Here is a 13,095-nt window from a genome sequence, read left to right as displayed (position 1 = left end):
CCTGGTTCAGACCACACTACCACCACGCAGCGGTCTTGACAATAGCCAAGGCGCATGAGTCGGAGACAGCCTCACCTGAAGGCGGAGTAGGTGGCCGCCTACGATGGGTATTTTAGCATCACCAGAAAGTCCCTCACTCAACCCCCAGCCCCTGACCCAGGACCTATCACAGTGTCTAACGCCTCACCCCTGCTCACATTTTCAAACTAAATTCCCTATTCACTCAATTATCCCAATTAATTCATCAGTAACACTGCCTGCTTTTTGAAGTTGAAGGCTTCAACTTCACCAAATAGAATTTTGTTGGACATAAAACCCAAGATAAAATAATTTGATGAACAAGACAGGGTAGCAGATCAGTAACATGAAACACAGCTTCAAGGAGAAGGTGTGGCATTGAAAAAAAGACACGAAGATCCCTGGCCAGTGCAACTCTAATCGGCAGCATCCCGTACACCAAAAGATTGTGGGTTTGATTTCCATCACGGCACATACCGAGGTTGTAGGTTCGATCCCCAGAAAACGTCCTCAGGTGAGGATTCAAAAAAGGACAAGGCATAAGCTCATCCAGACAATTGTCACCTGACTCCAGAACTCCGTTCAGAAGCAGTTCTGAGGAACGTGTTCTGTTGGAAACGATTCCAGAGTCTGAAAAGGGACCCTGGACTCAGCTCCCACGAGGAAACTGGCCAAGTTTCCCAAAGCTGCTGACCTGCAGCGTGGGCGTGATCCACAGCCTGGACCTGTGGGAGGACCGCTGACCAGCCTGAGGGCAAAATGCCATTCTGAATTCACCAAACTCTCAAGTGAGGAATAGGGAAAAATACACGAAAGCTTCCATTTTTACTTCAGTCGTGACACTTTTAGGATGCAGTTATCATGAATGTAGATGCCTGCAAAGATAGTTGGCATTTCAAGAATATCTCTTATTTACCTACCAGGGACCATTTTTATTCTAAATTTACGGGGAACCGGTTCACGTCAGGATTGGAAACTAGCCCTGCCCACTTAACTTGGCCCCGGGTCACTGTGTAACCCGGGAGAGCTGCCCTCTATGGCGGCTTCCCCTGGAGAGATGAGAGTGTGGAGACAGCTGAGCTCTGGAAGATCATGGCTGCCCCTTGTATCGAGTATCTGACAGAGAGCCGGGCAGATGACTAATGAAACAGCATGTTCGTTTGGCAGCTACACTTTTCGGTACTTCAAAGTCTAAGTTCTATAACATTTTATAAGATTTCACAGTTTGAACTATTTCCCCCTCCACCGCATTGAAAAAGTTGGGTCTCTTCCTTCCCCTCTGCTTACGCATTGTACTTTGCTACAGTATTATTATTCAGGTCATCTCGGATCTTCTTGATGTTGCTTTGAACCAAGACATACATGTTTCTAAAGATGTGGGGCAGAGCTTACATTTGACTGGGCAAAGCTACCAGAATCAAGCTTGTAACTATATTTTTAAATGCGCATGAAATAAATATTGGGAAGAAATATGGCTAAATATTAAAACTCACTGTGTTTGGATAGAAGAACTAGGAGTAATTTCCTTTACTTTTTCTGATTATCTTCTAGATTTTGTAGAATAATAAACATTAAAGAATAAGCCAGTATGCCCTGGCTGGTGTAGCTCCATGGATTGAGCGTGGGCCTGCGAACCAAAGGGTCGCCAGTTCGATTCCCAGTCGGGGCACATGCCTGAGTTGCAGGCCAGGTCCCCAATTGAAGACATGTGAGGGGCAACCACACATTGCTGTTTCTCTCCCTCTCTTTCTCTTTCCCTTCCCCTCTCTCTAAAAAATAAATAAAATCTTTAAAAAAAAGAATAAGCCATTTAAACATTTATAGGTACCTACTACATAATCACTTCATTCATTTACATAAATACCAACACCATAATTAGTTTCATATCTTTTTTTAAAAATATTTCATTTATTTATTTTTAGAGAGAGGGGAAGGGAAGAGAAACAGAGGGAGAGAAACACCAATGTGTGGTTGCCTCTCATGCTCCCCTACTGGGGACCTGGCCTGCAACCCAGGCATGTGCCCTGACTGGGAATCAAACCAGTGAACCTTTGCTTCACAGGCCCGTGCTCAATCCACTGAGCTACACCAGCCAGGGCAGTTTCATACCTTTTAAAAACAAAAAATGTTCAACCAAATGCTGTTGTTTATCGAGATATCTTACCACACACAATGGGGTAAAGGCCATATTGGGCTCATATCTCATTAGCCAAGTGTCGACATCGAAGAAAAATAAGCAAGTCATAACATGATTTATCATTATCACTTAATTATATGGAATCAACTACCTTGATTAAAATGAAAATTTGCCTCAGAGACATTATTTAAACTTTACAGAAGTTCAATTTAAAAATATAAGCCCAGCATTAGCAAATGGTCCGACAGTTTTTAGTTAACTACAATATATCATGAAGAAAAGCATTTTCATTCATACCTAACAAATGATTACTTTTACCAATTAATGTGCCAGTAGGATCAAAATTTTAAAATGTGGCATTTTTTTCGACTGTACGCACACGCGCAGAAACAGTGGCCGTGTAAAAGTGAGTTCACACCTTTCCACTGACTTCCAATCAACCTGTCAACCCTCTACCACCCCCGCCTTCACCGTCCCCAAGTTGTAACCAATCCGTTACTCACTAATCCACAAAACCGTCACATGTAACGAAATAAACATCTATAGAACAATTAGAAAATAGAGTTCCACAAAATGTGACTCTCTCTTCCAGGTCACATTGAAAGCACATTCCAAATAACAACACTCGGTTGAAAATAAAAACAAGAACCTCTTCCTACTTAATCGCATTTTCCCTACTCGCTCGTGTGATCAGATCATCACAGTAACTCGTCTTTTCAACAGTCTCTGAAAAGATAATAATCCTAAAACATGTCAATCAGCAACCCAAAATCCACACCATATACCAGTCACAGTGTTTGGAAGTACTTCCGATACAAGTACTCAAAATGTGAAGACCATTCACTGCACACAGGCCACATTTCGACAGGAAGTGCTGTGGCTATTGTTGCTGGATAAAACGTTTTCAAGCTGCCCTTCCGCAAGGAGATTCAGCAGCAGCAATAGGCCAATGGTTTAGGGCTTTGGATCCAGGACGGTCAAGTCCTGGCCCGGCCCCTCGGGTGTAGTGTGAACAGGGATGATGAAGCGCCCAGCCTCTCCGAGTCTCAGGCTCCTCGTCTGTAAAAAATGACGACAAAGTGCCTACAAAGATTAAGTAAGCACAGTGCCCCACACTATCTACAGATTTGAGCATTTAGCTGCAGTTTCCCTGATTATGAACTGTATACATTTAACATGAAATCTATAGGAAAAAAAAATATCAGTATGAAAGACAAAGAAGCATGTGGATCCTTTTCTGATTATCCTTATTTTTCTGTTACTAAGTACCCCAGGAGGTAGCAAGGTGTCCTCCTTGCAGGGTGCCAAAAGGAGACTGAGCAACTTGTGTGTTTCATTTGGGGAAAAAGCCCAAGCTAAGATTGCATTCCTCTGAACCAAATTTTACCTCATTCTTAACAGACGATGAACATTTTGCAGCGGCAGACACCAGGATCTCCCCCTCGGTCTGCGGTCCCTCCCATGCGGAGGAACTCACCTGAGTTATAGAGGGTCTCTTCTCCTTCCCTTTTCTTGCCAGTGTGTCCAGCCCTTTTAATGAAGAAAACAGGCCCTTCTTGTCTCTCCCTCGCTGGGTCAGGGAGAGGGTCCTCTTCCGGAAAGCAGAGTCATCTCTAGAACACACCTAATTCAAAACATAGTTTTAAAAAGCCTTAAAGTGTACTATTGCCCTAACAGAAATAAGCCCTGCCTGCTTTCAGTGCATTCTGCCCAGCGCCAAGGCCATTGCACGTTGGACACACCAGAATTGGATCTCCCCCCCTGCTGCCCCCTGCCACCCCCACCCCAGACATCACTTATCTGCATAACACAGGCCTTGTTACAACATTCAGATCTCTCCATAGAGGACAGTAGAATCTGCAAAACGATCCACAGACGCCCCCTCCCCGCCACCCCGGGCTGAGCTAGCACCACCAGCAGAAATCACCCACCGGGGAGTGATTTCAGAAATCCGGTAAAACAGCCTCCATCCAGCCCTTTAATTCTTCACCCCAGTGTGACTACCTTGTGAGGGAGGAGCAGACTGAAAGGCAGATGCAGGTGTGAATATTTAATAAGCATCCACCAGTAGCTGGATTCCTAGAAGCAGCAGCGAGGAAGCCAGGACTCTTCATGCAGCGTCTGAACACTCCATCCCAGGAAGCTGGGGCCCTGGGGGCCCAGGTCGGTCACTGAGTTAAGTCACAGCAGAGCTGAGGGCCACCATCCTCCCGGGGGCACTTACCAGGGCATGGAAAGAGGAAACTGACAAGATGCCCAGCCTGCCCAGGGCCAGCTTGGAGGGACGGCTGGCGGCGGCTAGGAGGCTCTTGGGGTTCGGCAACTCCCCGCCTTGCAGGCTGGCCAGATAGCAGCGCATCCTGAACAGGTCCATGTGAAACCTCTCCAGGTTCTGCTCCCACTGCTGAATCTGTTTACATAAGAACAGGGGCAACTTAAGTGCAAATGAGAAGTTTTCATGGCCCAACTTGAGAATGTGATCCCTCTCACAAACTTCAAGGAAAAAACTATTTCTGCAGGCGTGGAAGAGTAAAAATAAGTCTTCGTGGCTCACCCCAGCCCGAGCCCTCCCGCCAAAGCACAGTGAGTCAGACAGTAAGTATCGCGCCAGGATGGTCCAAGGGGAAATAAAACTGGTGGTCCCGACAGGGCGCCTTACCGAAATGCCAGGACCTTTGGGGAATACCAGCGCTCTAAATCCCACTGACCCAAGGCAGGGTACACAAGAGTAAGTCGGCATTTCACTGTGTTTCACTTCCCTTCACATTTACAGCCTCTGATCTTAAACCAGGTTGACGGAATTGCGCCAGACAGGCACTGGACGAATGGAGGCAGTAACTTTACATTGCTGTGCATTCTGAGCAAAGAACTCAAGATAATAAGAAGGAAATAGACTTTAGGAATCAGGACAAATAAAGCTTCTATCCCTCTTTTTCAGCATCTTAGAGAATAAGTGCCATCTATCCACCAGAATAAAACTAAAACACACAACAGAAATTTCTATCTACTTCTTCAAAAGTGAGGTCATGAGCTGATAAAGAGACAGTCAAACTCTAGGGGCCGGCCTCCCTTCTTCCAAGGATGGCAAAATACGTGTGTTACTTCCATTTAAAGATGAACTAGCAGGTGGAGAAGGCTCTAGGAACTTGCCAGTATGGGGACTCAGGACAGCAGAGAGCCGGACCTCAAACGGTGTCGAGGGCAAACTCAAAGTTCAAGAGCAGGTATGCAGCGAAGGCTTGTCAACGATTCGGCACTAGAGTCATGCCGTTTTATTTGCAACATTGCGTCTCCAGTTTTGCCACGTTTAACACCCAGATCCCCACCTTTCACAGTAAACTTTAATCCTGGATGGGCATGGCATCCCTACACATGATCTCCTACATTTAACACTGGGTGCCCTTCAGCCTCCCCGCCAGAGAAAAGCGGAACCAGTTCAGGGTCTTCCCCAGACCCCATCCAAGTTCTCCATCTCTATTTCTTAGGAAGGTCACTGTACAAACTTTCTGCATGAAAGAAATATGATAGCTACAAGATTTAAAAAATTCATTGATTCATCATTTTTTGTCAGTAAACAACAAATTCCCAGACTGCATTGAAAAAATCTCAATCTCCATAGTGATTTTACTCTCATTTAAGATTCTGCAACCCCCTTATATGTTTCCAAGCCACCTCCAGCAATTCTGGCGTCTGGACTTAGTGAGGACTGCTGTTACAGACTAACAAGACCCTTCAAACTGAAACTGCAGATCTCCACTTAGTTGCAACGTTAGAGAATTCTAGGTTCCAGAGGTGATGGGTGGGCAGTAGGGAACCATGAACTGACAGTGATCAGAAGCTACAGGGAAAATGATGCTCTCAGCCTGTCTCACAAATACCTTCTCTAGCTGATTCCTGAAAGTCCACAACTGCAGATGCATTCTTTTGTCTTCTAATACTATTCAGCTATTTCTAGATTGAGTAGTATAGTAAAGCTTCTCCCTCATTTATATTTCCATGTGAAATAGTTTCTGAAATACTTTCTAGGGCTTCCGTTGGGGGTGGAGGCAGGAGAGAAAGAAAACCAAGGCATTACTGGATACCAGAAGATAAGTGCAGACCATCAAGTGTGGATTAAAGAGACAAAAATGTTAAATAAATTCCAAGCCCATGTCAATCGCTATCAATCAGGGAAGATAACAGTCTTATATTTTCACTGAATTCTACAGTTTATTTACAACGCGTTTCTAAAAGTCATTTAATGTATTTATGTGACTATCAAAACACCACTGGAAGGTGAAGACAGTTCCATCCTAAACGGCAAATCATAACATTTTGTCAGAAACACTTGGATAATCTCCATCGCACCTGGACCTGTGCACCCAAAACTTGGGACAAAAGGCAGGTGAATTCATGGGAAGAGTATAGATTCAGATGCGGAGTTAAGTTTGTTGGAAGGAAGACAGGGCTGGGACATCCCAACAGCTTCAAGTAGATCTTAGAAAGGTCAAGAAGTTTGCTAATATAGGTGATTACATCTCAAGGAGCTAATTATCTCAATCAATACTGCACATTGTAGAGGTACTTTTAAAGTTGAATTTAGTGAACTATACAAACGAGATGGGACTTTGTGACTTCTCCATTCTTTTTGTCCTTGTTCATGACGAAGCCACGGCATGTCCAGCTAAGTAGTCAAACATTATTCTTTCTGGGTGCTTCCATAAGGGTGTTTGTGTATGCATTCCACATTTAATGGGTATACTGGAGTAAAGCACATTGCCCAAATGTAGGTGGGCCTCATCCAATCGACTGAAGGCCTGAATGGAACAAGAAGGCTGGCCCTTCCTCCAAGTGCGAAAGAACCCCTCCTGATGGCCTTCAGACTGGAAGGCTGGCTTTTTCTTGCCTCTGGACCTGAACGGAAACATTGGCTCTTCCTGTGTCTTGAGCCTGCCAGTCTTCGGATGGGAACCCGCCCTCCTGGGTCTCCAGCTGGCTGACTCACTCTGCAGATCTTGGGATGTGCCTGCCTCTGTAATCACGGGAACCAATTCTTTATAATGAAGCTCTTTATATATATTTTTTCCTAGATCCTATTAGTTCTGTTTCTCTGGAGAACCCTGACTAATACATCCTTCAATCCCATAGACCTCTGTGACAGAGTAAGCCACCATTAGTCACACTTCTATTCCATATCTAAACACAATAATTATCTTGTTTTTAAGGCCATAGTTTATTTTATACAGTGAATCAGTCATGGAGGCTACGTGAGGATTTGTGGTTAGATAAGAAACAATGGAATATTTTTTTTTCCCTAGAGACTCATGGAAGTTGCAGAGAAGGACTTGGGAGAAAATACAGGTAACAGTATGATGAGGACATAGAGTCAGAGGCTTGGCCTACTTGGAGGGAAGCGGGGAGTAAAAAGGCTGGACCCACAAGCTCAAAACCGGCCTTAGAATAATGAGGAAGTCTGGCAACACAGGCCAAGAATTAGCTGGGGAATCAGGACTACAACACCTTTTTTCTTAGCAGGGGAGACAGAGGTCCATAAGGGAAGTGACTTGACCAGGGCCACACAATAACTAGCCCTTCCAGATGAGCAAAGGCTGATCCTGGTGTGAACAGTATGTGGGGACGAGCCTCTACCAAACACTTGTGACATGGCTGAGTCCCAGGTCTGCTCACTCATAGGCAGGCACCCATGCTCTATCCAGGACCCACTTCGGCAACTTCCATTCAAATTTTCATCCAATCGTTGACTTTTTCCTTCCCACAAATCCCCAATGTTCTACTAACATGTAGAGGATATAAGACTATCTATGCTCTCACTTGGGTGCCCTATTCGTCTTGAACATTTTGCATTTCAATTTCCTACCAGTCATGTTCAAGTGCAGCCCAAATTTAAAGTTATACTATATGTTAAGATTAAACCTCAAAAGATGAGGTAAAGAAGGGGATAAAGATACACCGGCTTGGCCAAAAAGTGCATTTTTTTCCTGCGATGGCTCTAGTAGCACTTGGCTGTCTCGAGCCTCATTTGAAACAATTTTGTCAGACTGTATTGTGACAGCTGCCACATCAGCGCGCATTTTTCAAAAACACCAACATTGGTGAATTTTTGTGTAGCCATTTGAATATTGAAGATGGAAGAAAATACACATTTTTGGCATATTATGCTTTATTATTTTAAGAAAGGTAGAAATGCAAATGAAATGCAAAAAGGCCATTTGTGCAGTGTATGAAAAAGGTGCTGTGATGGACTGAACATGTCAAAAGTGGTTTGCAAAGTTTGACGCTGGAGATTTCTCACTGGGCGCTGCTCTAGGTAGACCAGCTGCAGTTGACAGCAAACAAATCAAGACACTAACTGAGAAAAGTAAATGCTATACATTTTATAGCATTAAATGTTATGCAGGAAATAGCCAACATACTTGGAATCTCTCAATCATTAAACTTATTGGTGAAAATAAAAAATACATCTTTTATATTATGGAAAAAATTAAATGGACACTTTGGCCAACCCAATATTTTCTAACAGTAAAGGAAGAAGTAGAGACAGTCTTGTAGCTATTTATTTACACTACCCTCAGGAAACGTCAATCATTATCATCACTGAAATAGTAATGTTGGCTGACATCACATTTATCGAGGAATTTCTGGAGATTTTTTCCTAACATTATAAAAAAATAAAACACCCCTAACCAATTCTTCTATACCAACATGGGTTTTTTTTTCCTTTTCAAAATTCCTGAAAAACTGACAATATCTCTAGCCATTTCTTCATTTTTAAGATAAATCTCAGGACATGAGAATAAAAACTTGACTTTTATGTAGATTAAGCTTCCATTTCTTTTCATGTCCATGCACAAAATGTACAAATTTCAAGGATGAACAAAACTCACTCTAAGGAGGTTTTCTTTATCTTTCACTGTAAACAAAAATTAACAAAAGGAAGGAGGAAAGGTCCCACATTTAAGCGCTGACACAAAGACAATGCACACGTTTCCTCTTTCTCGCCCAGAGAGCCACACTCGTTCAGTGAGCTCTGGAGGTCAGGGTTCACTCTGGGGACAGGGAAGGGGAGGACATGAAGGGTCACACTAAACAGGGCAGATGAACAATGACATGTTAACAAAGGTGACAGCCACATGCACACCACACCCGGCACTCCCAGAAAAACATTTTCTACCATTTGGTCATTTGATCATAGCCCTTGGTCATTTGTCCATGACTGGGTTTGTCCTAAAAACACCAGGTTGGGTTTCCTTTTTGACAGAATAAGCTGAGAAACTCCCAGGCAATGTTCTCCAGGCGCTACAACCTCCCTTTCCAGAGGAATCCCTGCAGGGACACGGACCACAATGAGGCCGACGGGCAGTCAGAACAACCCGCTAAGACTCAGAAAGTCTGTTGTTTTGTTTTTCCCTTGTAATTCACATGCCATAACATCCAGTTTATAATAAATAATTTCCCGTCAAATTGAGCTAAGAACTCCAAGTTATGGAAACACGTAAATTAAGGATTAATTTCTATTTTAGGTAAAACCAGCCATCACCTAGTTCATTTGCTAGTGGAACACAACCCCATCCACAAAAGTCTTCCGGGGACACAATGGCGCCCTTCCTTTAGGAGCATGGACTTGGGTTCGAGTCCCAGCTCTGCCACTTAGCAGCTGTGTGACGTCAGAAAATGTACCATACTCAACTTCTCTAAGGGTCTGTTTAGCCATCAATTAAATGGGTGATGCACACAGCTCTACCTCATGGAGTTGTCATGAAATCATACCTGGTCATAGCCTGAGGATATGTTATCGTAGCCGGGGAATGAAGTGGGGAACGTCTGGAGGAAAGAGGCCGAGAGCTGGTGAGGAGCAGGGACGGAGAAGGGCTCAGTCAAGAGGAAAGGAGACACAGGTCCATTTGCTAACCAGCTCAAGCCAAGTACCAGGGGGACAGACCTGGAAAGTTATGATCCTTCAGGAGGTCATACTTTGTACGAGGCGCCACCCTGACACCAGGAGATAATTACAAAACAATGTGGTGGGAGCAGTGACAGAGACCCCCGTCTGCCCACACGTGCCAGCCCAGAACTTGCAGTGAGCACTCACTGGTGAAGCGGAAAGTCTACCTCCCGCCCCAGCTCCTTGCAGCGCCTCCCCGCTGCCTCCCGAACAAGGCCCGGGTTCGGCCCAGCCCCTCTGTACTCGGTCCTGCCTCCCTCACTGCCCTTCACGGACCCTCCAAGGCTCACTCTCCGAGTTGCTTTCTCACCCCATACCCTGCCTTGCATTTCCCTTAAGGTTTTGTTCACTTTGTTCTCTTCGCCAGTTTCCAACTGTATAAATTCACTCCATCCTCTTTATGATTTTAAAACTTAAACTACATATTGAAGATGACGCCCACATGTCACTAGCCCAGAGCAGACGCAAGCCCACCAGCTGAGCCTGCGCTCTGCCTGCATCACCCCATACCAGCGGCCCTTCCCTCCTGGGCCAATTTACCCACCGGACGTGAGAAAGGCACAGAGCAAGCTGGCGTGGGGGAAGGACAGAGGAAGCCATCTGGGAGGAGGCCACGACCGCCTAAGGGTGGTGAGGATTTGTCCCTGTTTACTTGTTTAAAATAATGAACAGAAAGGAAAATGAAGTCCTCACTGGACTGAATTGATAGCTCTTCCTGCCTCAGACCTTCAAAAGGAAGCCAGCCTGTGGACTGGCCTCGTGCTCGCCCCCAGGCTGGATAAGGGCGAATGAAAGCTGCGTCATCCCACCCCACCCAGACCCTGAAGGTCCCGTGGTCATCAGACAACGGTATGAAGTTCAGCCATTACTGTGGTCATAGTGTCTTTTTATTCGGAAAAGCCATTGACAATGACCTTCTCCATCCAAGGACTTCAAACCTGTGGCAGAGATTTTTATCTTGCACGTGTAAAGCGCCCTGGAAGTGCAGCTATTACTCAGCTATAAATGACTTTGTCTGAGGTGCGTGGGGGTCTCCAGGGGAAAGCACTATGTAAATCATATTTTCTTTCATGTAAAATAAAATATCGTGAAGTTGAGATTTTTAAATCGTAAGTGGATAAAGCACTGCCCCTTTAAAGGAGTTTTCAAAAGGCAGTTTAGAGAAAATGATACTTATGGGATATTTGAGACATCATGTTCTTATTGGTCTTGCTTTGTAAATGCCTTTGCCTTTATAGCATCACATAATATTCTCTAAAGACTGTCTCATAAAAGTAATTCTAAGCATGTGCTTGCTCCCCCTTAATGTTTCATATACTTGGTGTCTGCAAGGAAAGAGCAAATAGCTTCTTTACAACCAGCTTGCAAATGAATTAAGGACAGTGGGCACAGAAAATACAGTTCATGTTACCCGCTGCAAAGCCCTCTGGGAAAACATGGCAAAATTACAACCTTAAACTGCTAACTTGGTGGGAATATTTTCAGGTGGAATTTCTGAAGATTGACCCAAATTATTTCTTACCAAAAATTCACAAGCATTGACATGAGAGGTGTGGGAGGGGTGAGGAAAACAAGGAGGGGGCTGGGAGAATTGAAATTAAAAATTAGTAGTTGCTTAAAATTATTGAAGTGATGGTTCAGTCAAACCATGTATATTGGGCCGTAAGTGATAACTCGCCTAATTTTTCCAAAGAGCTTCTCCTCAGGCCATCCAACTGTCCCAGACCTTTGCATTTGTGTGCAAAGTCAGCTCCCACCTCCCACTCAGAGAAGACCACCAATTGTGATGTTGTGAATTAAGTACTTACCAACCATCACAAAGGAATAGGTGACATTTAAAGAAAATATTAAATTTCTACCAATGTTGACTTGGACATCTTGCGGCCATAAAGAGGGAAAGGGAGGGGAAAAAGATTAAAAAATGAACCAGGAGCCATTCGATGTCACTAAATTCCCCTTTTCTCTCTCTGGACCTAAACAGTTGACAATACAGGAGGGCTTGAAAACTCCAGGTTGGGCATCCCTTCTAGGGGACTGGCGTTGGCTTAGAAGTTGCATTTTAGAAAGCCGGTAAAAGTCAAAACCATACTTTCCCCCCCATTACAGTCACTATGAGATTTTTTTCCCTAAAGATTTTATTTATTTTCAGAGAGAGGGGAAGAGAGGGAAGAAGAGAGGGAGAGAAACATCAACATATGAGAGATACATCAACCAGTTGTCGCTAACGGGGGACCTGGCCTGCAACCCAGGCATGTACCCTGACTGGGAACTGAATCAGCAACCCTTTGGTTCGCAGGCCAGTGCTCAATCCACTGAGCCACGCCAGCCAGGGCACCATGCAATTTTTTGATTGGGGCACCCTGAACACTCCAAGACACGTGAATTCACAAGGTGCCCCTCCAATGATACAGAACGAAGACACTGGATCCTGGAAATTCAGGACCAGCAGTGAGACATGGTACCAAGAAAACCCCAGGATAACCCTTTCTTCCTTCTCCTCTGGCTTTTCAATTGTCACATAACCTTGACCTAGCACCATAACCCTACATGTTACACAGACAGAGAGCTAGGAGAAGCATTCCCAGGTCGGAAGCAGGTGGAGATGACACAGCAGAGCCCCTGGCGGCAGCACCTCTAGCACCTGCGCTCTGGTCAAACGCCAGACACCCCTCGGCCTCCCTTCACTCTCCCAGGCAGTTCCAACTTCCTGTTCAGCTCTTTGTTACAACTGTTTGTAGTTTGTGGTTGGCTAACAGGTACTCTTTAAGTAAGTGGCAGAGTATGACTGAGGACCAGTTTAATTCAGGAATGTAGGATACTATCCTTAAGATTCTACAGAATTATAAAAATTACGTACTCTGTGTTCAAGTAATATGGAAAAAATCACACAAGTATTTAATAATGAATCTCATTTAAATCCAGAATCACAGGATCCAAAGGAGAGTTTTTATTTTCCATATTTAATAATGCCAACTTGGGAAAGTGTCTCTGACATTAT

The 13,095-nt window shown here is 44.4% G+C and overlaps 1 protein-coding gene across 1 annotated transcript in view; it reads right to left on the bottom strand.

The window, feature by feature from the left end:
- TIAM2 (TIAM Rac1 associated GEF 2) overlaps positions 1-13,095 on the bottom strand; it is a 98,274-nt gene that overhangs the window by 69,554 nt on the left and 15,625 nt on the right. Inside the window, exons 7-8 of the mRNA XM_037053050.1 lie at positions 4,380-4,565; positions 3,633-3,779 (exon numbers count right to left, since the gene is read on the bottom strand). Coding sequence (XP_036908945.1) covers positions 3,633-3,779; positions 4,380-4,565 — 333 coding nt within the window. The remainder of the gene's footprint in view (positions 1-3,632; positions 3,780-4,379; positions 4,566-13,095) is intronic.

The sequence above is a fragment of the Sturnira hondurensis genome, unplaced genomic scaffold (genome assembly GCF_014824575.4).
Source record: "Sturnira hondurensis isolate 20B ecotype Veracruz unplaced genomic scaffold, ASM1482457v3 Scaffold0000167, whole genome shotgun sequence".
NCBI lineage: Eukaryota > Metazoa > Chordata > Mammalia > Chiroptera > Phyllostomidae > Sturnira > Sturnira hondurensis.
This window is presented reverse-complemented; position numbering and strand designations above follow the sequence as displayed.